The sequence below is a fragment of the Suncus etruscus genome, chromosome 1 (assembly GCF_024139225.1).
Source record: "Suncus etruscus isolate mSunEtr1 chromosome 1, mSunEtr1.pri.cur, whole genome shotgun sequence".
Taxonomy (NCBI): Eukaryota; Metazoa; Chordata; class Mammalia; order Eulipotyphla; family Soricidae; genus Suncus; species Suncus etruscus.
In genome coordinates this window covers 72,606,949-72,632,371 of record NC_064848.1, presented here as the reverse complement: position 1 = coordinate 72,632,371, position 25,423 = coordinate 72,606,949, and the positions used below count along the sequence as shown (strand labels likewise).

The 25,423-nt window shown below is 40.8% G+C and overlaps 1 protein-coding gene across 4 annotated transcripts in view; it reads left to right on the top strand.

The window, feature by feature from the left end:
- The first annotated feature begins 244 nt into the window (after positions 1–244).
- The window catches only part of TEX10 (testis expressed 10), a 60,142-nt gene continuing 34,963 nt past the window's right edge, over positions 245–25,423 (top strand). For 2 of the 4 annotated variants that reach the window (XM_049770049.1, XM_049770074.1), the window contains exons 1-4: positions 3,484–3,669; positions 4,948–5,660; positions 6,184–6,430; positions 9,971–10,083. In XM_049770049.1, coding sequence (XP_049626006.1) covers positions 3,490–3,669; positions 4,948–5,660; positions 6,184–6,430; positions 9,971–10,083 — 1,253 coding nt within the window. In that variant the 5' untranslated portion in view covers positions 3,484–3,489. Of the gene's footprint in view, positions 365–3,483; positions 3,670–4,947; positions 5,661–6,183; positions 6,431–9,970; positions 10,084–25,423 lie in introns of those variants that run through there. The other 2 variants (XM_049770056.1, XM_049770066.1) reach the window with 2 other exon arrangements.

Below are 25,423 nucleotides of genomic sequence, written 5' to 3'. Positions count from 1 at the left end.
AAGACGCAACTCCCAGCTCCGAGGCTCTAGCACCAGCGCGCTGGCCTCGCTTGCTGCCTAGAGCTCAAGGAACTTCCGGCGCGAGAGCCCCGCCCTCTGGGGGCGGGGCCTAGCGCTTGCGCTCCCGCTCCCGCCTTTGGGAGCTGCGCGCGGCGGTGGCCCGCGGTCACGTGACGCGGCGGGCGGAGGCGGGGCCTTGACCTGACTTCCGGCGGCGGAAGGCGACGCGGCCGCGTGAGGACGAGGCGATTTGAAAACACGCTCGGGGAAGCCGGAGGCTGTGGCCGGTGGCGCGCGCCGTCGCTCGTTGGACGTCGCGTGTGCTCGCGTCCTCCCCCCGCCCCCGGCCAGCCGGGTTGCTCAGGTGAGCCCCGGCCCGGGGACCCGGGACGGGACGACGCGTGCGCGCGCGAGGCCCGTCGCCCCCCGGTCCGCGCGGCCCCAGCGTGCTGGGCTGGTGCGGGGCAGGGCCGGGCAGGGCCGCGGCGGGTGTGCGGAGCGGGGTCCGAGCAGCCCCGTGGGCGTTGGAAGCGGCTCTGCGGAGACGTTCCGGCTGCTAGGTGCTGCCTCCCGCCGCCGTGCTCCGGGTGGCCGCCTCCCAGGCTCCGCAGCCCCGGGGATCGCAAGCCCGAGCCGGGCCCCGGAGGGACCCTCAGAGTCGCCCCCTTTGTCCCCGCTGGCCCGACCCCGCCTGTCGACTCGCGATCTTGCACCTGGACATCCTGATCCATCCCGATCCATCCCCCTGGGTTGGGCTGGGGTGGGAGCCGGCTCTGGTGCCTCCCCTGGAGTTGGCAGAACTATGGACCTGCAGGTTTCGGTTGGTGGGGAGAGGGAATCCGTGGTGAGAGGCCTCCTGACTGCACTGTCGGCTCCTCCTCCATTTCTCTCCAGTGTTGGGGTCCCTCTCTAGGAGGGGCGCGGTTGGCTTCTCAGGGACAATCAGTGGACTGACGAGAGCAGGCCGAAGGAGCTGAAATCGCAGCCCCAATGATTCTAGGATCTTCCCTTTGTTAGAGGGCTCTGCAGGAAGGAGGGAGGCATGCAATTTCGTTTTGCCAGTTCTAGATTTCCCTTGCAAACCAGTTTAGGGGTCCTCCAGGCACTGGGGGAGAAGTGAATCCGAGACCCTGCTTTCCGGTACTGGTTATTGGTCACTGCTGTAGGTGATATGATCTTGATGCCTTGGTTTGCACTGCTTGCCTTACTTGATAACAGGATTTATCTGATCACAGATATCAGGATTTGCTACATTTAACTTGAAAGGTTCCTAGAATTCCAAGATGTCCACGGTGTACCAGAATAATCCCAGACACTGAAAGATTGTGCAAGCCCACAGCTCTCAGATGTCTTAAAACAGCATTTTAAAAACCGCAGCCATGCCCAGGCGATGCTGCTTGCTCTTCCACGGATGCGGCCTTGCTGCAGCTCCTGGTCCCAGTGGGACTGCGGGAGTTGAACCACGGTGTGTGTGTGCTCCCTTACACGCAGGAGACCCAGCATCAACTCTTTCTAGGGCCCAGGCCATTGAGGTCAGCTGCACCTTGGTGGATCCGCCCGAATCCCCAAAACCCAGTCCCACCAAACCCCTCGCGTGAGCAGATGTTGATTACCCCCGAGTGGCTGCTCATCAGGCCTGGGATACTGACTCCCCATCCCCATTGAGTGCTGTGCGGGAGTGTGGTGCTGCCGGTCATATGGTCACGCCCTGGACAGGGAGGTGATGTGAGGCCTGCAGCCCTGCAGCAGCTGGGAAATACCCCACCTGTGCCCTTTTGAAGTAAGTGGGGGATGGCTCTACCTTAGCGGCTAGTTCAGATGTGTCATGTTCAAAGACTGAGCTGTTTGGTGCTGGGGTTGTGTTTTGTGTCTGTTTTCGTTTTGTATTCCTGAGAGCATAAGTAGACGATGGACTATTGGACCACCTGTTCAGTAATTGGAGGCTAAAGGTTGTGCAAAGGAATTGGGGTCGGGGATTGCAGATTAAATCTATCCTCCAGGATATCTTGTACCGCTTTTTCTCCTGCCTTTATTAGCTAGTAATGAAATAGTACGGAGTTTCAGAGAGTGTCAGTTTAGTTAATGAAAACTGGCTTTGTATTAAAAGAGGCCAGGAGTGTAGAGCATTAGGGCTTTACTGGACTCTTAGGTTTTACTCATGCATTTTAAATTAATTAATTTATTAGCTTTTGGGCTTACTCCTGGCACTATACTCATCATACCTGGCAAGCATGGAGGGCCAATCAAATGGGATTTGTGGGATAGAATTTTGATCCAAAGCATGCAAGCATGTTATCCGCTGTACTATCTCCTCAGCTTCAACACATGCATTTTTAGACTAGACTGGGCAGAATGAGATTTTGAGTTTGGGCTAATAAATGAAATGAAACAATTTATTTTGCTACCTGTTTTCCTTATTCTCACTTCTATTCAAGTGTATAACAGAGCTAGTTTTACAAAGCTCAGTTCCTCCTCAACTGACCTGAAGGCACATCTTAAAAATGGATTTAATATATTCCACACATGCCTTTGGTAAGAATTTAGCGATAGTTTATGTAATGTGGCTACTCCTGTTTGTGATGTGCACTGGTCCTGAGAGTTAAAACAGGTTGGTACTTAGAGCATATGTGTGTGTGTGTGTGTGTGTGTGTTTGTGTATACAATATACAATTCTCTCTCTCTCTATGTATATATATATATTTCATATCTCTTCAGTGACATGCCAGGCACAGTTTTGAGTGTTTTACAAATGTGAGTTCATTTGCTTCTCATTCATCTGCCTCATAACTCAAGAGAGGAATCCATTAATCTCGGAGAGAAATAAAGTCATAAGTAAATGTTCTGAGAATGAGTAGGCCGCACAGATCAAAGATTTTATGTGGGAAGATTTGGATCTAAGTTGAGTATTGCAAAGAGGGGGAAACAAAACAGTATGTTTCTGCCCGAGTTACTTATTACAGTAGTGTCTTATTACTTTTGACTGCTTTTGGTGAATTACATGATCTGCCTTCTTGGGTCTGAACTCAGAGTCACATATATGTAATGCATGAGCTGTACCATAGAATTGCATCATAGCCCCCCTTTCTCTCGCCCTCTCCCCGATTGGTGGGGCCACACTCTGGTACACAGGTCTTACTTCTGGCTCTATACTCAGATAGAATTGAGGCACAATATAAAGTACCAGGGATTGAACCTGGGTTGGCCTTGTGCATGGCAAATGCCTTACTTGTCTGAACTCTAGCTCCTGGTCTCAGATTTTTCTAAGTTTAGCATATCATAATTTTGACGATTAAAAAAAAAAAAAGATTCTCTCTGCTCTTTCTTTTTTACCCCTTTCCCCCTCTGTCAGTCAACATAGTTTCCACTGCTCCTGGGGCTTTTGTTTCTTACAGTTCTTTTATTTTTTATTTCTTTTGGGTCTTTTTTTAATAGTTCTTATATGTTTATTTATTCACTGTTTTAAAATTCTTTTTGTTATAGCAGTGAAGAATGACTAAGAAAAGAAAACGGCAAGATGATTTTCAAAAAGTTAAACTAAAAGTTGGTAAAAAGAAGCCCAAGTTAGAAAATGCCACTGTTACAAACTTTAAGACTAAGACCATTCATCTACCTGAGCAACTCAAAGAGGATGAGACCCTTCCAACAAACAATAGAAAACTTAACATAAAGGTAAATCATAAGTAGTGTTTTGATAAAGTGAAGCTTTCTTTGAAATCATCTAGAATGGTAGGTTGGTTGGTTGCTTTGGGATCACACTGTGCTCAGGGCGTACTCCTGGTTGTATTGAGAGATCACTTCTGGCACTGCTTGGTGGACCAACCATATATGATGCTGGGGATTAAATTGGGGTGGGCAATTGGTTGGTCTTTCTTGCTATATCTCTCTAGCAACTAGAATGATAGTTTTTGCAGAAAGCATTATTGATTCTGAGGGTTTTGTTAATGAATAAAATTTGGGGTTTACTCTTCTACAAATCTTTCACCAGTGTATTTTTCTTAGGTACTCCAGTAACAGTTGCTAATTAAATTACATACCTGGCAATTTCTCCCTTAGACTTGATTGCTCATCATCTGGAAATTGTATTTAATTTTTTTTTTTTAATTTTAGTATTTTGGCCTATACCTATCAATGCTCAAGGAGTTATTCTGGCTCTGCATTCGGGAATATTCCTGGCAGTGTTCAGAGGATCATATGGGAGACCAGAGATAAAACCTGGGTCAGCCGTGTGACCCTACCTGCTGTCTTCCCACTCTTCCCCCATTTCTTCATTTTTTGATTGGGTTTGATATTCTATTTGTAATGTACAATTTTCCATCTATTTTGGTGGAGATGTGTTGGGCCATCTTGGAGGAATATAGAGGCTTTTCTTGACTTTGTACCCAGGGGGACTGGGCTAAATGGGGTGCTGTGATTTGAATAGGATTGGTGGCAAGTGCTTAAACCCCTCTGTTACATCTCCTGCTTCTCATCTATTTTTATAATGCTCATGAATGATAAGATATCTCACTCAATTTTGTGCCCACTACTTCTTTGGGTTTTGGGCCCATGTTTTGTGCTTCTCAGGGACTACTTCTGACTGTTCTCAAGTGGTGCTCCTGCCACTGCTTGGGTTGGGGAGAGGCAAGCGGTGCTGGGGGTTGATTAGGACCTGCAGTATGCAAAGCAGGCATGGAACCTTTAATAGCACATTGCTAGTACATATGTGAAGTTTCCAAATGTCATGGTTGTCATTAACATGCCTGCATGATACTTTCAAAAAGAATTCTCATCTAGAATTGTAATGTTTTAAAAATTAAACTAAAGCTTAATGGTAAAATTGTGTCTGATCTAATCAAAGACAGATTTTAAAGCAGATTTCTCAAGTGTTAGTTTGTGAGCAGTTTAGTTAATGTGCTTATTTGAAAATGGTATGATACCTAAAATCTGTATCAAAATTTTTATTTCTAGGATTTGTTGTCACAGATGCATCACTATAATGCTGGGGTTAAACAAAGTGCTCTTCTTGGACTCAAAGACCTTTTATCTCAATACCCATTTATAATTGAAGCTCACCTTTCCAATTTATTAAGTGAAGTGACTGCTGTGTTTACAGATAAAGATGCTAATGTACGGTTAGCAGCAGTTCAACTTCTTCAATTCCTGGCCCCCAAAATCCGAGCTGAACAAATTTCTCCATTTTTCCCTTTGGTAAGTGCCCATCTCTCGAGTGCCATGACTCACATTACTGAAGGAATTCAGGAGGACTCGTTAAAAGTTTTGGACATTCTACTGGAACAGTACCCCACTCTAATTACTGACCGTAGCAGTATATTGCTTAAGAACTTTGTAGAACTTATTTCTCATCAGCAGCTATCCAAAGGACTGGTAAATAGAGACAGACCCCAATCCTGGATACTTTCTGTAAATCCTAATCGGAGACTCACTTCTCAGCAATGGAGGCTGAAAGTCTTAGTGAGACTCAGTAAATTCCTTCAGGCCTTGGCAGATGGATCCAGTAGGTTGAGAGAAAGTGAAGGACTTCAGGAACAGAAAGAAAATCCCCATGCCACTAGCAACTCCATTTTTATCAACTGGAAGGAACTTGCCAACGACCAGCAACACATCCAGGTTTATGAAAATGGGGGTTCACAGCCAAATGTCAGTTCACAGTTCAGGCTACGGTAAGGAGGATTTCAGTTATGTCCACACTCAGTTTTCCTGTATTGAATGATATTCTGACCATTGATGGCTAATATTGGAAAGATATTCATTTGTCTTTCATAATTTTCATATATTGATTCATGCTTTTTACTTTTGGGAGGAGTCATTTGATAGCATATTTATTCACTTCTCACAAAGCCTAAGGAGAAGTAAAAATTATTGTGGCTTTGTTATTAGAATTTTATTTTCTTTGGTAGTCTATTTTCTTTTGGTTTTTGGGTCATACCCAGCAGCGCTCAGGGGTTACTCCTGGCTTTACGCTCAGAAATCGCTCCTGGCAGACTCGGGACCATATGGGATGCCGGGATTCGAACTACTGACCTTCTGCATGCAAGGCAAATGCACTACCTCCATGCTATCTCTCCGCCCCCACTCTTGGTAGTCTTGATCAATGTAATTATAACAATTTGTTTTACTTATTTATAGTAAGATATGAATACATTTTAATATTTAAGAGGTTTTCATTCTCTCCTTTTATATTAGGTACCTGGTTGGAGGACTAGGCAGTGTGGATGAAGGCCTGTCTTCCACTGAAAGCCTGAAAGGATTTATTGAAATAATAATTCCATTGCTAATTGAGTGCTGGATTGAAGCTGTACCTCCACAACTGGCTGCGTCTTCTGTTGGAAATGGTATAGAACGTGAACCTTTGCAGGTTATGCAGCAAGTTCTTAATATTATTTCTCTTCTGTGGAAACTATCTAAACAGCATGATGAAACCCATAAATTGGTGAGAACTAACAAGCTCTTTATTTTCTTAGTATTCTTTCATTAAAAACAAGCAGATTAGAAATCTGCATTTAAGTGAAATTTATAAGTCCCATGTACTTGGATTTTATTATTTCTTACTGCCTGTAATTGAGTATAGTGACAGTGTATTCTTTATAGCAGATTACTTATAGCAGTCTCATTCTAGATTATACTAGAACATTCTGTTTATGGAAGTCTTTTTTTTTTTTTTTTTATAAAATTAAAAGTTGCTTGTATATCTTTTTCAGTTTGTGTTATTTTATCCAGTTTGGCAGAAATGGACCAAAATGAAGATTGCATTACCAATCTTGGTTTTTAAACTGCTGTTTTATTTATGTACTTGCTTATGACCTTTTTCTTTTCTGCCTTACCGTTGAGCCACATCCCTGGCTTTAGTGAACATTTTAGAGAACAAAACTTAAACATCACCTGAGAAGCATTACTTCTGTCTTTCTTGCTAAAAGTTTTCTTGGCTAAAGTTGGAAAACATTTAAAAGACTTAGATATTGGGGCTGAAGCCATAGTACAGTGGGTGGGAACTTGCCTTGTATATAGCCAACCCCACTTTGATCCCTAGAACTCTATATAGTCCCACAGTCTCCGCCAGGAATGATTCCTGAGCACAGAGCCAGGAGTCATCATCCCTGAGCACTGCCATGTGTGACCCCAAACCAAAACAGAACAACAAAAGATTTAGAAGTCAGCTTTTATGTAGGTTATCTATAGTTTTAGAGGATTTGTTTTTTGTGGGGAAGGGGATTGTTTTGGGGCCACACCGGGCGGTGCTTGGGTTACTCCTGCCAGGCTAGGAGACCATATGGGATGCCAGAGATTGAACCCAGGTCAACACATGCAAGATAAACACCCCATCGAACTGTGCTATCGCTCTGGCCCAGTTTTAGAGATTTTAAATGTGATTTTTTCTTGAGTAAATTTCCCTACTCGGCAGTAGAATTAAGTCTTGGCACTTTTTTCTGTTGATGGTGCTGGGGTTCAAACCCAGGGCCTCACATATGCTAGACAAGTGATTTACTACTATGTTATAAATCCAGCTTCTTGGCAGCTATAACTTTTAAATCAGTTTGAATACTTGATCTTATCTACATATAAAACTTTTTAAGGTTTGTTTAAAATTAAAAATGATTATGAAGAATATGTGAAATAAAACAAGGTAAAATAAAAGTACAATTTGTGAATCGAATTCAGGACCCACCCATGCATGGCAAAGTAACCTGTTGTTGAGCCAGATACATCCCTATATTAAAAGTAGTTGTTTTTTTTTGTTTTTGTTTTTTGGGTCACACCTGGCAGCGCTCAGGGGCTATTCCTGGCTCTATGCTCAGAAATCCCCCCCAGCAGGCTTGGGGGAGCATATGGGATGCTGGGATTCGAACCACCGTCCTTCTGCATGCAAGGCAAACACCTTACCGCTGTGCTATCTCTCCGGCCCAAAAGCAGTTTTTGTGAACTACAGAAAGCATTCTGGAAATTGAACTAAAATGTGTTTTTTTTTTCCTTTTTTAAAATTCCCCATTGCCATGTTTATAAATTGTGTTCTCAAATATGATGGCTTTTTATTGATTACAGTTTGTAGCCATTTTATCTTCCAAGTCATATGCATTGACTAGAAGTTGATCATGTTGGGGGTAGAGTCTGATTTGAAGTAAGATTTGCTCTGCTTTCTAGCAGTTAATTTGGTGGCGGGGGAGCACACCAGTAGTGCTCAGAGCTCTGTGATGCACTCTGTGCACCCCTGGTGGTGCTTGGCAAACTTTATGGAGTGCTGGGGATCAAATTTATGTCAGGCATGTGCAATGCAGGTATCTTACCTGCTATACTAAATGTCTGGCCTCTAGATTTTTCTTTGAAAGGTTTGTTCTTTGAATTTGTTGAGTGGTTCTATTTAATCTAGAAGGCAAAATAGAACATGAAAAATGGGCTGGAGAGATAGTACATTTGATAGTGGGTAAGAAGAAACTTGTCTTTTATGATGCTACCTGGATTGATTCTATCCCTGATGTCTCATATGGTTCCCTGAGCACTGCCAGGACTGATTTCCTGAGTAGAGCTAGGAGTAATCCCTGAATACTACTTTGTATGGCTTCACATTAAAAAAAAGTAAAGTTATAGCTGACATAGATTTTAACTCTTTTTTATTTGTTGTTGAACTTTGAACCACACTTAGCAGTGCTCAGAACTTACTTCTGGTTTTGTGCTCAGGGATCACTCCTGTTGGGACTTGGGAAGACCATTTGGGGTACAGAGGATTGAGCCTGGGTGGCCATGAGCAAAACAATTGCACTTCCCACTGTACTATCTTTCCCCTTAACTGTTTTTCTTCAAATATTTACACACTTAAATTTGTTTTAAGTATTGCTTATAGTGTGCTCTAGTACTAGTATTTGTAATTAGATGACTGGTAGGGCCAAGTCCAGATTCATTAATGGGCTAGTTGTGTTGATAACGTTGACCAAGGATTTAAGTAGTGTCTTAATTTATATGTATTTAAAACTGTTCAAAGGAATTATTTTTTCTATTGTAATATGGCTGTATTTTACAAGCATTTCATTAACATAGGTAACTAAGTTCAAAAGGTTGTGTTTTGTACAGACTGTTAAAGGGTGTGTGGAATACAAATTGGGATATTGTATTAGATTAAAATAAACTGAGTGGAGTTTAATTCAAATAGAAATGCTAAAATGTCCCCCAGTTGAATTCTCTTTACCTTGGCAAATTTGTTTTGCTGAACTATAGCAAATTGGTAATGTAAGAGTTGTTATCATAGAGATACTTTAAATATGTTAGCTCTACAAGGTAATATGAAATATTTTTTATTTTGCACAATTACTATTGCTTTCCCTCTCTTTTCTTCATTGTATCTAGTTAAGATACTGGGTGACCTATAGCAGATCAACTAGTCTTGTGCAGTGCCGCCAGATCCCCCTTCCTTATTTACTCTATTATTGCCTGTGGCCATTAGTCTTTCAAAATAAGAATTTTCAGGGCTGGAGTGATAGCATAATGCCTAGCAAGTGGCTAACCCAGATTCATCCCATATGGTCCTCCAAGCCTGGTAGGAGTAATTTCAGAGTGCAGAATTAAATTTTGTTAATTTTTTTTACACTAGATAGAATTCAAGTAAAATTATTAAGCACTTAAAAGATCTGTGGTTGGGTACTGGAGCTATTAGTATTTAGTAAGTACAGTGGGGTTGGGAGTATCCAAAATGGGCCCCCGAGTCTGTTAGGAGTGATGATTTCTAAGTGCAGAGCTAGGAGTAATTCCCCAATATAGCTGGTGAGGCCCAAACACCAAAACAAAAAACAAAAAAAAACAAGCAAACAAAACAAAACCCCCAAACACATTTGTGGATGAAAATTAGACACTAATTTTTTTTATGTTCATGAGTATTAATTATTACAGTATCATTTATAGCTAAATATTGAAAATATTGACGATTTTGCTTAAAGTTTTAGTTGGTTATTCTAAACATTTATTTTTTTAATCTTTGCTTAAACAGGAATCATGGCTTCGAAAGAATTATCTTATTGATTTCAAACATCATTTTATGAGTCGTTTTCCATATGCCTTAAAAGAAATAACCAAGCACCGAAGGAAAGAGACAAATAAAAGGTATGAGTCTTTTCTGTTTATAGATTTAAAAGGTTCTGTAATCTTTGATTGTTTAAAAAAATCCTTAAACTTTAGGGGCTGGAGAGATAGCATAGCAGTAGGGTGTTTGCTTTGCAAGCAGCCAATCCAGGATGGATGGTGGTTCGAATCCCAGCATTCCATATGGTCCTCTGTGCCTGCCAGAACAATTTCTGAGTGCAGAGCCATGAGTAACCCCTCAGCACAGCCGGGTGTGACTCAAAAACCAAACCAAACGGGTGGAGGATTGAGACTATCCAGTGTTTCCTGACCCTAAAGCTCTGCTCCCAGTCTGTTTCTGAGGAAAGCAGATAAAGAGCTCTTCTGGTACCAAGTTGGTCATTGCTTGTTATAAGAATACTGCTGACTGAACTTCGCTGGATCTCAGATGCCAGCACTGTTCTGCCTCTCTACTCTGCTGTCCTGCATTTTCGGTCTGATTTCACCCTTGGTGCGGCTCATCAGCCAGCCTGCTTTCCTGTGAGCTTTCCGGGGAGTCTGCCTTCCCGTGAGCCTTCCGTGGAGGTGAGCCGACACGCCCAGAAAGGGAGGAGCCACCGAACTCTGCTGGATCTCAGATGCCAGCACCCTTCTGCCTCTCTACTCTGCTGTCCTGCATTTTCGGCCTGATTTCACCCTTGGTGCGGCTCATCAGCCAGCCTGCCTTCCTGTGAACTTTCCGGGGAGTCTGCCTTCCCGTGAGCCTTCCGTGGAGGTGAGTCGACACGCCCAGAAAGGGAGGAGCCACTGAACTTCGCTGGATCTCAGATGCCAGCACCATTCTGCCTCTCTACTCTGCTGTCCTGCATTTTTGGCCTGATTTCATCCTGGTTGCGGCCCATCTGCCAGCCTGCCTTCCTGTGAGCCTTCCGTGGAGGTGAGTCGACACGCCCAGAAAGGGAGAAGCCAGAGGAGCACGGTTGCTCCGCTCCCCTTCGCGACGGTGCACAGCATTTAGCCAATGAATACAATCACAACACGTAGAAAAACACGCAGTACTAGTGTGACAATGGGAAAACAACATGGGCCAGTGCCAGACATAGAGAATGAAGATGGCAACTCTGATGACTTGAACATGATCAACCACCTAGTCAGTCTCTCAGATAAGGAGTTTAGAGTTGCAATATGGAACATGTTCAAAGAACTCAAACAAAGTATAGAAGAGAAAACTAAAAAGAATCAGGAGAATATGAAGATAGAAATGAGAAAACTCCAAACGGAAATTTCAGATCAAATAACAGGTCTGAGAAACTCAGTAGATGAATTGAAGAAAAACATGTTTGAGATTTCCCACAGGTTAACAGCAGCTGAGGATAGAATCAGTACACTGGAAGATGAGATACATAACAATTACATACAGCAGAAGAAATTGGAAAAAAGCCTCAAAGCAAATGATCAAACAATGGAAAAATTACTCAAAGAATGGGAACAGATGAAAATAGAAGTCTATGATAAGCTCAACAGAAACAACTTAAGAATCATTGGAGTCCCAGAGACTCAGGAAGAAAATCTCCGGGAAGAATCAACAGTCAAGAACATCATTAAAGAGAAACTACCAGAGATAATGAATACATGTGATCAAATCCTGCATGCCCGAAGAGTGCCAACTAAAAGAGACCCCAGAAAAAACACCCCAAGACACATCCTAGTCACAATGACGAATCCCATAGATAGAGACAGAATTCTGAAAGCAGCAAGATCGAAAAGAGAAATTACATTTAAGGGAACATCCTTGAGATTTACTGCAGATCTGTCACCAGAAACACTCAAGGCCAGAAGGCAGTGGTGGGACATAGTGACAAAACTCAATGAAATAAATGCTTCGCCTAGAATACTGCACCCAGCAAAACTCACTTTCAGGTTTGAAGGAACAATACATAGTTTCACAGACAAACAACAGCTCAAAAACTTCACAGACTCAAAACCATTCTTAAAAGAAAAACTGAACGGCATACTTTAAGACAAGGCTTACCAACAGACACACCAAACTTTAATATAAAGATGGCACTAACTCCCAGGACAATTCTTTCTCTCAATGTCAATGGACTAAATGCACCAGTTAAGAGACACAGAGTGGCTAAATGGATCAAAAAACTCAATCCAACCTTCTGCTGCCTACAAGAAACGCACCTGAATAGTCAGAACAAACATAGACTCAAAATAAAAGGCTGGAGGAAAATCATCCAAGCAAACAACACCCAAAAAAAAGCAGGAGTGGCCATATTAATATCAGATGATGCAAACTTTATACTTACGAAAGTAGTAAGGGACAAAGATGGACATTTTGTATTAATCAAGGGATATGTACAGCAGGAAGAAATCACCCTCCTAAACATATATGCACCGAATGAGGGGCCAGCAAAATATTTAATACAACTGTTGACAAATCTGAAAAATAATATCAATAACAACACAATAATTGTGGGAGACCTCAACACGGCATTGTCAACACTAGACAGGTCAACCAGACTGAAACCCAACAAGAATATACTAGACCTGAGGAGAGAAATGGAAGTAAGAGGCCTAGTAGATATATACAGGACACTCCACCCCCAGAAGCCTGGATACACATTTTTCTCTAATGTACATGGGACATTCTCTAGGATAGACTACATGTTAGCACACAAAACATATCTCCATAATATCAAGAGGATAGAAATTTTGCAGGCTGCCTTTGCTGACCACAAAGCCCTGAAATTATATATAAACTACAAAGGGACACAGAAGAAAAATTTTAACACCTGGAAGTTAAATAGCCTCATACTGAATAATCAGTGGGTCCGAGATGAAATCAAAGAGGAAATCAAAACCTTCCTGAAAACAAATGACAATGGAGACACAATTTATCAGAACCTATGGGACACAGCAAAAGCAGTACTGAGAGGAAAATTTATAGCTTTGCAAGCACACATCAGGAAAGAAGAAGGGGCATACCTGAATAGCTTAATGACGCAGCTCATAGAATTAGAAAGTGCTCAACAAAAGGATCCAAAAATAGGGAGGCAGAAGGAAATAACAAAGCTGAGAGCAGAAATCAATGAAGTGGAAACCAGAAAAACCATCCAAAAGATCAACGAAAGCAGAAGTTGGTTCTTTGAAAAAATAAACAAGATTGATAGACCACTGGCAAAACTAACAAAGAAAGAAAGAGAGAGAAACTTGATAACTCGTATTAGGAATGAAAAAGGAGAGATCACTACTGATATGGTAGAGATTCAAAGGGTAATCAGAAACTACTTTGAGAAACTCTATGCCACTAAAAATGAAAACCTGGAAGAAATGGATAAATTTTTGGAATCTTATAATCTTCCACGATTGAATGAAGAGGATGTAGCATATCTAAACACACCCATTACTATTGAGGAAATTAAGAAAGTAATCAAATGTCTGCCCAAAAACAAAAGCCCAGGCCCAGATGGATTTACTAATGAATTCTTTCAAACCTTTCAAGAGGAACTACTACCAATCCTGGCAAGACTCTTTCATGAAATTGAAAAAACAGGAAAACTTCCAAATAGCTTTTATGAAGCCAACATTACCTTGATACCTAAACCAGACAGAGATGCTACGAAAAAAGAAAATTACAGACCAATATCGCTGATGAATGCAGATGCAAAGATCTTCAACAAAATCCTGGCAAATAGGATTCAATGCCTCATTAAGAAGATCATCCACTACGATCAAGTAGGTTTTATTCCAGGAATGCAAGGCTGGTTTAACATCCGTAAATCTATCAACATAATACACAACATCAACAGCAAGAAAAATAAAAATCACATGATCATATCAATCGACGCAGAGAAAGCATTTGACAAGGTCCAACACCCATTCTTGATCAAAACTCTCAGCAAGATGGGAATGGAGGGAACCTTTCTCAATATAGTTAAGGCCATCTACCACAAGCCAGAGGCAAATATTGTCCTCAATGGAGAAAAACTGAAAGCCTTTCCTCTAAATTCTGGCACAAGACAAGGCTGTCCTCTCTCACCACTCCTATTCAACATAGCACTGGAAGTTATCGCTATAGCGATTAGGCAAGAAAAGGATATCAAGGGAATCCAGATAGGAAAGGAAGAAGTCAAGCTCTCACTGTTTGCAGATGACATGATACTCTACTTAGAAAACCCCAAAGACTCTATCAAAAAGCTTCTAGAAACAATAGACTCATATAGCAAGGTGGCAGGCTACAAAATTAACACACAAAAATCAATGGCCTTCCTATACACCAATACTAATAAGGAAGAAATGGACATTAAGAAAACCACTCCATTCACTATAGTGTCACACAAACTCAAATATCTTGGAATCAACTTGACTAAAAATGTGAAGGACCTATACAAGGAAAACTATAAAACTCTGCTCCAAGAAATAAGAGAGGACACGCGGAAATGGAAGCATATACCCTGCTCATGGATTGGCAGGATTAACATCATTAAAATGGCAATACTCCCCAAAGCACTGTACAGATTTAATGCGATCCCCCTAAAGATACCCATGACATTCTTCAAAGAAGTGGACCAGGCACTTTTGAAATTTATTTGGAACAATAAACACCCTCGAATAGCTAAAGCAATCATTGGGAAAAAGAATATGGGAGGAATTACTTTCCCCAACTTTAAACTTTACTACAAAGCAATAGTTATCAAAACAGCATGGTATTGGAATAAAGACAGGCCCTCAGATCAGTGGAATAAGCTTGAATACTCAGAGAATGTTCCCCAGACATACAATCATCTAATTTTTGATAAAGGAGCAAAAAATCCTAAATGGAACAAAGAAAGCCTCTTCAACAAGTGGTGTTGGCAAAACTGGGTAGCCACTTGCAAAAAATTGAACTTAGACCCCCAGCTAACATCATGTACGAAGGTAAAATCCAAATGGATTAAAGACCTCGATATCAGCCCCAAAACCATAAGATATATAGAACAATACGTAGGTAAAACACTCCAGGACATTGAGGCTAAAGGCATCTTCAAGGAAGAAACTGCACTCTCCAAGCAAGTGAAAGCAGAAATTAACAGATGGGAATATATTAAGCTGAGAAGCTTCTGCACCTCAAAGGAAATAGTGCCCAAGATACAAGAGCCACCCACTGAGTGGGAGAAACTATTCACCCAATACCCATCAGATAAGGGGCTAATCTCCAAAATATACAAGGCACTGACAGAACTTTACAAGAAAAAAACATCTAATCCCAATCAAAAAATGGGGAGAAGAAATGAACAGACACTTTGACAAAGAAGAAATACAGATGGCCAAAAGACACATGAAAAAGTGCTCCACATCACTAATCATCAGGGAGATGCAAATCAAAACAACGATGAGATACCACCTCACACCACAGAGAATGGCACACATCACAAAGAATGAGAATAAACAGTGTTGGCGGGGATGTGGGGAGAAAGGAACTCTTATCCACTGCTGGTGGGAATGCCGTCTAGTTCAACCTTTATGGAAAGCGATATGGAGATTCCTCCAAAAACTGGAAATCGAGCTCCCATACGATCCAGCTATACCACTCCTAGGAATATACCCTAGGAACACAAAAATACAATACAAAAACCCCTTCCTTACACCTATATTCATTGCAGCTCTATTTACCATAGCAAGACTCTGGAAACAACCAAGATGCCCTTCAACAGACGAATGGCTAAAGAAACTGTGGTACATATACACAATGGAATATTATGCAGCTGTCAGGAGAGATGAAGTCATGAAATTTTCCTATACATGGATGTACATGGAATCTATTATGCTGAGTGAAATAAGTCAGAGAGAGAGAGAAAAACGCAGAATGGTCTCACACATTTATGGGTTTTAAGAAAAATGAAAGACATTCTTGCAATAATAACTTTCAGACACAAAAGAGAAAAGAGCTGGAAGTTCCAGCTCACCTCAGGAAGCTCATCACAAAGAGTGATGAGTTTAGTTGGATAAATAACTACATTTTGAACTGTCCTAATAATGAGAATGTATGAGGGAAATTGAGAACCTGTTTAGAGTACAGGCAGGGGGTCGGGTGGGGAGGAGGGAGACTTGGGACATTGGTGATGGGAATGTTGCACTGGTGATGGGTGGTGTTAAAAAAAAAAAAAGAAAAAGTATAAAAGATGCACTACAATTTAGGATTAACTGGTCTGTGTGCTGCTAACTAAAAAAAAAAAAAAAAAAAAAAAGAGCCTAGGCTCCCCAAGAGTCTAGTGGGCTCAGGTGCCCAACATTTGCATAACAGTACTAGGGTATCAAAAAAAAAAAAAAGAATACTGCTAATTTACACTTAATTTCATATACCAGGATATGCCCATATATGATGTACTGAGGTGGAAAATTGAAATCACAGATTTTTAAAATTGTAGAGCCCTTCAATTCCACCTCTACTTTCTTAAGCTTTTTATTTCAGTTATCTTTGCAAAAAATAGTTTCAAAGACTTTTCTGTTTCAGAGGAAGAGATTCACGCAATTTTTCTAAAAATACCCATACTACTAATCTAAATAATGCCTTTCAGATTGAAATATAATGAAATATTTTTCTACACTTTTTGCATTTGCTTATAGTTTAGGGTCTACAATATAAAAATCTAGCCAGACATCTTTTATTGTAATTAACCCAGTTGCTTCTAATTTCTTGAGACAATGCCTCTGGAGATATATGTATTTTTTTAGATTGTCTCCAGTAAGAGTTAGACAGTAGGAATCCTGTGGAAGTATTTGACTCTGCAGAAAGAATATTAATTAAGTTAAAAAATACAGAGTTAAAACAAATTAATGTGGCTAGATATCTGATCATTCACATTTGATTACATCTCTGTCATCAGCATAGAGTTTTGCTTTTCCAAAGTAAATGTGAACATTACACAACCCTTTAAAGTTATTGCTCTGGCAATAATTTTATAGTAGTTGCAGTGACTGGTAGACCAGATATTTTCACATAAGAGGATCTCCATAATATATTGCTAGAGAAACCATATGTAAAATAATACAAGCTGATCTCATGTCTAATTGGAATGAGCCCTCAAAACTGGAGAATAGGTAGGTAGGGCAATTGATTTACATCTGACTGACCTAGGTTCAATCCATAGAACCTTGTGTTTTAAATTTTTTATTGATTGCATTATTTAAGCACCATGGTTACAAAATTGTTCATTGTTGGGTTTCAAATCATACAGTGTACGCCATCCTTCACCAGTGCACCCTTCCCCTTCCTGTCGCCAATGTCCCCTTTTTTCCTCCCATCCCTACACCATAGGCTCTCTTTCTCTCTCTCTCTCTCTCTCTCTCTCTCTCTCTCTCTCTCTCTCTCTCTCTCTCTCTCTCTCTCTCTCTCACACACACACACACACACACAAACACATTCTCTCTCTCTCCTTCTCTTTCTCACTTTCCCTTTTGACACTGTAGCCTCCACTATTGTCAATGGAAGTGTGTTTTGTGTGTCACTTTCTGCCCTTTGAGCACCAAGTTCTTGTCCAGAGTGATTAGTTCCAACTATCATTGGCCTAGTAGAACCTTCTCTACTTTAATTGCACTCACTGCTCTTTGTGGAGAATAGCCTACCCTGAGATAGATCTCCTGACCCTAATTCTATTGTCTTTGGATATTGTTACAATACTATCTCTTGTTTTATTATATCACACAAATAAATGAGATTATTTTATGTCTAAAAAAAAAAAAAAAAAAAAAAAACCAAACCAAACAAAACAAAACAAAACCAAACCACCTCTCCCCCAAATCTTAAACTTTAGCTCTCTATAACAGAAGGTATATAATATGAAATCTATCTAGATTTTGTGAAGTAAAGAACGTACAGTTTGACTAACCTTTGTTGGCAAGGTTCTTTTTTTTTTTTTTTTTTTTTGGTTTTTCGGGCCACACCCGTTAGATGCTCAGGGGTTACTCCTGGCTACGCGCTCAGAAATTGCCCCTGGCTTGGGGGGACCATATGGGACGCCGGGGGATCGAACCGTGGTCCTTTCCTTGGCTAGCGCTTGCAAGGCAGACACCTTACCTCGCCGGCCCCAATAAATTCTTTTTTTTTTTTTTTTTTTATTTATTTTTTTTTATTGTTGGCAAGGTTCTTAAGGTACCTCATTTAATTTTCTGTTAAACTTTTTTGCTAAATGAGTATAAAGGGCCAAATAATGTACATAAGAATCTAATAAAGTATGCTGTGGCTGATAGTTTATTATGAAGAGTTGATATGTAGTTTTGGAGTCTTAATTGAATTTTTGTTTGTTTTGGATTTTTGGGTCATAGCTGATGATGCTCAGATCTTGACTCTGCTCAGGGATCACTCCTGGGGACCATATCCGATGCTGGGGCTGAACCTGGGTTGGCTACATGTAAGACAATCTCCTTACCTGCTGTACTAATGCTTTGGTCCATGATTGAAATATTTTTTTATGTTATCTAATTCTCATTATACATAAGGAAACTCATGAGACTACTGAAGGAAGAGGGATAATTGGAGAAAAAATAGTCCTGTGAACTAAACAAATGGTTATGGATTAAAGATAGAGGTTAAGGACCTATAACTACAGAAACAACAACTGTGAGGCTAAAGAGCTGACCACCAAGAATGACTAGGGGTTGGACAACGTAGTATGCCTGGAGCCTTGAGTTGGTCTTATGCCAAAATACTTCAGGGGTAAGATCTCCCTGGTTTTCAGGCCAAAGGTCTTTCTAATTCTTTCTGTATTTTGCTGTGCCTATGCAAACGACTATTCTCTCTCTCTCTCTCTCTCTCTCTCTCTCTCTCTCTCTCTCTCTCTCTCTCTCTCTCTCTCTCTCTCTCTCTCTCTCACACACACACACACACACACACACACTCTCACTCACACTTTTAGTGTATCTTCCATCTCTAAAGAAAAAAATAAAGGGAGCATACTAAACCTACGGCTATTGTATTAACGACTTTATTGGTTGGTGATTGGGGCCGGGCGGTGGCGCTAGAGGTAAGGTGCCTGCCTTGCCTGCGCTAGCCTAGGACGGACCGCAGTTCGATCCCCCGGCGTCCCATATGGTCCCCCAAGCCAGGAGCAACTTCTGAGCGCATAGCCAGGAGTAACCCCTGAGCGTCACCGGGTGTGGCCCAAAAACCAAAAAAAAAAAAAAAAAAATATATTGGTTGGTGATACAATAATTTTCACAAATATAAATGCTAGTAAATGTCCCTTTTTCATTTTTTTAAATTCTCTGTTCTCTATTTTTAATAACTTTCTGTTCTCCTGAAACAAATGTATTTTGATTAGTTATGTCAACTATGTGATACATTTTCTTTAAATAAATTAAAAAAGAAGAGATTAAAGATATAAATTACAAACAAAATTTTGAGTGCTGATAAATGTAAAAACTCATAAAATTAAACAAAATAGGGATCAGAGCGATGTCGCAGCAGTAGGGCATTTGCCTTGCACGCAGCTAACCTAGGACGAACTGAGGTTCGGTCCCTGGCATCCATATGGTCCCACAATCCAAGAGTGATTTCTGAACGCATAGCCAGGAGTAACCCCTGAGCGTTACCGGGTATGGCCCAAAAACAAACAAAAAAAATTAAATAAAATAGAACATTAAAATTCCCTCAAATGAGCAAACACCCACAAGGGCACTTAAGACTGTTTGAAAGTTACTATGTAGAAACTCCCTTGTGAATAGTTGAGGTTAATTGAGCAGGGCTCAAAGGATGTGCATGGAAATTATACACAGCTATTGAAGGCAGATGAGCTTCTCATTTTCTTAAACTAAACTTAGTTTGGCTGATTACTGTAAACAGAGTTTCAGGATAGAGGTAATCAGAAGTCTTAAATTATATTTTTTGCTCAGTATCTGAAGTGATTTCATTATGATAAAGTTTGTCATCGGAGTGCTTTTGTTTTTGTTTTTGGAAGAAGAGGGGGAAAATATGGAAGAAAGAAAATACTTTGGTCTATGGGAATCATTTAGTGCTCAGCTAATACAAATATAATTGACATCAGAGAGGGATCCTGCAAAGAGCAAAATTTGGCTGGCTAGTGCTGGCATTTTTTAGAGGCATGATGATGCTGGCTCTGTGTCTGAAGAATATACACTATACACTAACTGGGAGATGAGTATAAGACAGGATTAGTTAATGGAAAGCATGGGACATATCTGTGGGTGCAGTGTGGGTTTTTACTTTTTGGATATAAAGTTCTTAATTTTTTTCCCTCTCCCCAATTTGAAGTTTTTTTTATTGTTTTTGGACCACATACATTGCTGCTCAGATACTATTTCTTTTTCAGTCAGAAGTAAGTCAGATCTTGGTGTATGCAAAGAATATGGTGGCACCAACTCTGTGAGCTACCTCCTTGGCCTAGAATCTATCATTCATTTATTTTTTTTTTATTTTTTTATTTTTTGGTTTTTCGGGCCACACCCTTTGATGGTCGGGTTACTCCTGGCTAAGTGCTCAGAAATTGCCCCTACTTGCGGGAACCATATGGGACGCTGGGGGATCGAACCGCCGTCCTTCCTTGGCTAGCGCTTGCAAGGCAGACACCTTACCTCTAGCGCCACCTCGCCGGCCCCTCATTCATTTTTTAAAATAAATTATTTAAGAGCCACGGTTACAAAATTGTTCATGATTGAGTTTCAGTCTTACATGCACCATTTCAGTCTTCAGTATTCTACCCTTCACTAGTATATGTTACATGCCCTCAATATCCCTAGTTTTTCTCCTGCCTTCCCCCACTGCCTGCCTCTTGGAAACATTTTACTTTTCTTCCTCTATCTCTTTTCCCTTTTTTTCCACTTTTTGACACGTTTGTTCTGTTGTTAATGAAGTTATGTCTTAAGTGCATCGCTATTATCCCCTTTAAGCACCCTGTTTTGTCCAGTGGTCAGTTCCAACTATCATTGTCACAGTGGTCCCTTTTCGACCCTAACTGCAATGGTCCACTATTTTTGGCAAGTTTCCTGCTATGGACTGGTCCACCTGGCCCTCTCTATTGTTTCTTAATATTATTACCATATTATCTTTTTGTTTTCTTTCTTTCTTTTTTTTGCGGGGGGGGTCACACCCAGCAGCGCTCAGGGGTTACTCCTGGCTCTAGGCTCAGAAATCACCCCTGGCAGACTCGGGCGACCATATGGGATGCTGGGATTTGAACCACAGACCCTCTAGATGCGAGGCAAGCACCTTACCTCCATGCTATCTCTCCGGCCCCTCTTTTTGTTTTCTTATATTCCACAAATGAGTGAGATTCTTCTATATCTATTCCTCTCTCTAATTTTACTCAGCATAATAATCTTCATGCTCATCCAAGTGTAAGCAAATTTCATGACTTCATTTTTCCGAACAGCTGTGTAATATTACATTGTGTAGATATCCCACAATTTATTTAGCCACTCATCTGTTCTTGGACACCTGGGTTGTTTCCAGATTCTGGCTATATTCTAAATAGTGCTACAATGAACATAAGAATCGGACTTTTTTTTTGTTTGTTTGTTTTTTGGGCCACACCCGGTGACACTCAGGGTTACTCCTGGCTTTGTGCTCAGAAATCGCTCCTGGCTTGGGACCATATGGAACACCAGGGATCCACGGATCTATGGAACCAAGTTCTATCCTGAGTCAGCTGTGTGCAAGGCAAACACCCTATTGATGTGCTGTCACACTGGTCCCGAATCTGACATCCTTAAAGATACCATTTTGAAAGCTAGAGTGACAGACCAGTGGGTAGGGTACTTGCTTTCCATGCAGCCAGCCTGGGATTGGTCCCGCAAGCCTTGCAGGAGTATTTGGTGATTTTAAGAGTCAGGAGTAAGCTGGATGCAGCTAACCTGCTATTGTCATTTATTTCCTCCCCTCCACCACTTTGGATGAGCCATAGTGGCTCCTAAAGGAACGAAATTGGTCGATTATAAGAAGGAGGTATACTGGATTTTTTTAATACATAGTAAATTCTTGCTATTATAAAATTATTTATTACATTTACTAGCTTAGTTTCCAAGTGTATTATCTGATTTCCTGAATTTCACAAGGTAAGAACTATTCATAATTGAGACATTGTTAGCTGTATTCGTTTTGACATTTGTGTTTTGATGATAGAAAATAATAGTGGCATGGGGTAATGAAGTTGACTTACTGATGTAATCATTTTACAGTAGATTTGCATAGTCAAATCATATGGAACCTAAAACTGTTAAGTCAATTATATATCGAACTGGGAAGAGAAATTCATCAAGTTTTTTTTTTTTTTTTTTTGGGTTTTTGGGCCACACCCAGCGGTGCTCAGGTTACTCCTGGCTGTCTGCTCAGAAATAGCTCCTGGCAGGCACCGGGGACCATATGGGACACCGGGATTCGAACCAACCACCTTTGGTCCTGGATCGGCTGCTTGCAAGGCAAATGCCGCTGTGCTAGCTGTGCTATTTCTCCTGGCCCGTATTCACCAAGTTTTAACAGCTTAAAAAAAGTGGCTTCACTTTAAAATGTGCTTTGGGGTCAGAATGATAGCATAGTGGGTAGGGCATTTGCCTTGCATGCGGCTGACCCAGAACTGACACCGTTTTAATCCCCAGCATCCCATATGGTCCCCAGGCTTCCAGGAGTGGTTTCTAAGCCCCAAACCCATTTCTGTGGCCCCAAACCCAGAAACCAAAAATAAAAAACAAGTGCCTCATCAGTACTGTGGTCACTGAAGTAGTTAATCATAGGCCCAGCATATGTGCATGGTTTGGAAATTGGAGATATGATTAAGTGGTAGAAGTCAAACATTGCATCTGTGAAGCTTTGGGTTTCATCTCAGTAAAGGCCCTGAAGCTTACCTTAGTGGGCCTGAGTGAATACATTGCTTTGAGAAGGCTGGGTTAAAGCCCTTGGTATTAGGTGGTTCCCTGAGCTTTGCAAATAGCTCTGAGCACCTTGGTCTGACCCACAATAAAAACAACCAAGCTAAATGTTTTTTTCTTTGTTTTGCCCACGAGATTTTTCTCCTTATTTCCTACAGCTTTCACAATGATGCAATAGAATTTTTTTTTTTTATGGAGGGTAAAGGGAAGATGTTCATGGGTTATTCCTGGGTCTGCACTCAAGATTTATTCCTGGCGGTGCTTGGGGAATCATATGGATGTCAAAGATTGAACCCAGGTTGACTGCATTCAAGGCAAGGCCCCCAGAAATTAAAAAAAAAAAAATACTGTCTTTGAAATTAATTGGGTGTTTGAATCTAAAATCTTTATGAAATGTCTTTACAGATGTGAAAGATTTTTTTTCAGTTTTCTCTTTTTGGAGTGAAGGAACACTTGGACCCTGTGCAATGTGAGGATTTGAACCAGGGTTGAGGCTACAGAGTTAACTTTTCATACTGTCTCTTCAACCTTGGTTCCTTCCTGTTTTTACCAACTCAAAACTCATATGTGTACTTTTAATAAGCATGTTTCAAATCCAGTTCCTTTTCATTCTTCCTAGGTATTTCACTTTTTCAGTTACACCTCTTTGATATTACTTCTTGTCATCCTTTGCCCAGGTTGCTACGCATTCTGCTTCTTTTTTTTTTGTGTGTGTGTGGGGGGCACACTCAGCGACGCTCAGAGGTTACTCCTGGCTGTCTGCTCAGAAATAGCTCCTAGCAGGCACGGGGGACCATATGGGATACCGGGATTCGAACCAACCACCTTTGGTCCTGGATGGGCTGCTCCAAGGCAAACGCCGCTGTGCTATCTCTCCGGGCCTGCATTCTGCTTCTTTATATAGTATTGTGACCTGTCTTTTCTTTTACATTCAAGAAAACATTCACCTGCAAGAAACTTTTTACTATATTATTTCTATATTAAATGTATTACTATCTTTCTCCTGCAGTATTTAATGTCCTTAGCCTCTCATAAGATTTGTATCTGGTTCCATTTTAGTTTTTTATACTCAGTTATACTTAGTTTACTGATTATATTCAGAGCAGAAAAAATATGCTTTTGCACCATATTGGCTCCCCTAAATCCTTCAGGAGTTGTTTCTGAGCACCACCAGGTTGTGCCTCACACCTCCAAAAATTGGCTTACATACTTTTTTCAGTCAATTTTATATTTTTCTAAATGTGAAATAAAAAGGTCCTGATATTTAATATACAGTAGTTTTAAATGAATGCCTTTTAAGTTGTAATTTTAGTTTTCATTAAGATCTATATGTTTAATAAATTTCTTTCAAGGTTTTGAAAGAAATTGCTTGGGATTGTAGAGAGGTCAGCAAGTAGTATACTTGTCTTGCATATAGTTCACCTGAGTTTGATTTGTAGCATTGCCTATCATTTTCCTGAGCACCATCAGGCAGGATCCCTGAATACCTCTGCATATGGCCCAAAAAGAAATAAAAGTGTTTTCCTTGGTTTAGATATTTACATTGACTTTAATATATGAATTGTAAGATTTATTTCAGAACAGTGCTTTTTTGGGGATGTTTTCTCATTTTATACATAAAAAAATAGTTGCCAGGAGAGATTCGTGATTGTTTTAAATCATGATTACTTAGAACAATGTAATCTTTATCAACATACAAGTATCTACTTTGAAAAACTTTTCTGTTATATGTTTTCAAGACTTCTTATTTCCAAATTAATAATATTTTCAGGGGCTGGTGCTGTGGCACAAGCGGTAGGGCATTTGCCTTGCATGTGCTAACATGTTCCATAGGGTCCCCCAAGCCAGAAGTGATTTCTAAGCGCATAGTTAGGAGTAACCCCTGAGTGTCACCAGGTGTGACCCAAAAACCAAAAAAAAAATAGATTTTCAGATAATGTTGTAAGGACATTTTTGGTATCATGCATGGCAACTTAAGCAAAAAACTGACTAGAGGGACCAGAGAGATAGTATAGACTCGAGGGTAAGACGCTTGTCTTGCCCATGGCCAACCTGGGTTTTATCCCCCTCCTACGTGGTCTCCCGAGCTTGCCCTGATTGACTTGTGAGTGCAGAACTAGGAGTAACCTCTAAGTTCTGCCAGGTATGCCTCTCCCCCCTCAAAAAAAAACCCCCAAAAATAACAAAAAAGAGTTAGTTAGAAGCTACTCTTGTTTGTACCTTCTTAACAATTCTGATTTCATAACAAATAATTTGTTTACAATATTGTGGTCTAAAGCTTACCATCATATCTGTATACTTAACAATTGATTAATTCTAGGAAGAAATCTATTTTCTCGTAACACATTTAGCACTCTACCTTTTTTTGTTTTGTTTTTGGGTCACACCCCGCAGCGCTCAGGGGTTATGCCTGGCTCTACGCTCAGAACTCGCTCTTGGCAGGCTCAGGGGACCATATGGGATGCCGGGATTTGAACCACTGGCCTTCTGCAAGCAAGGCAAATACCCTACCTCT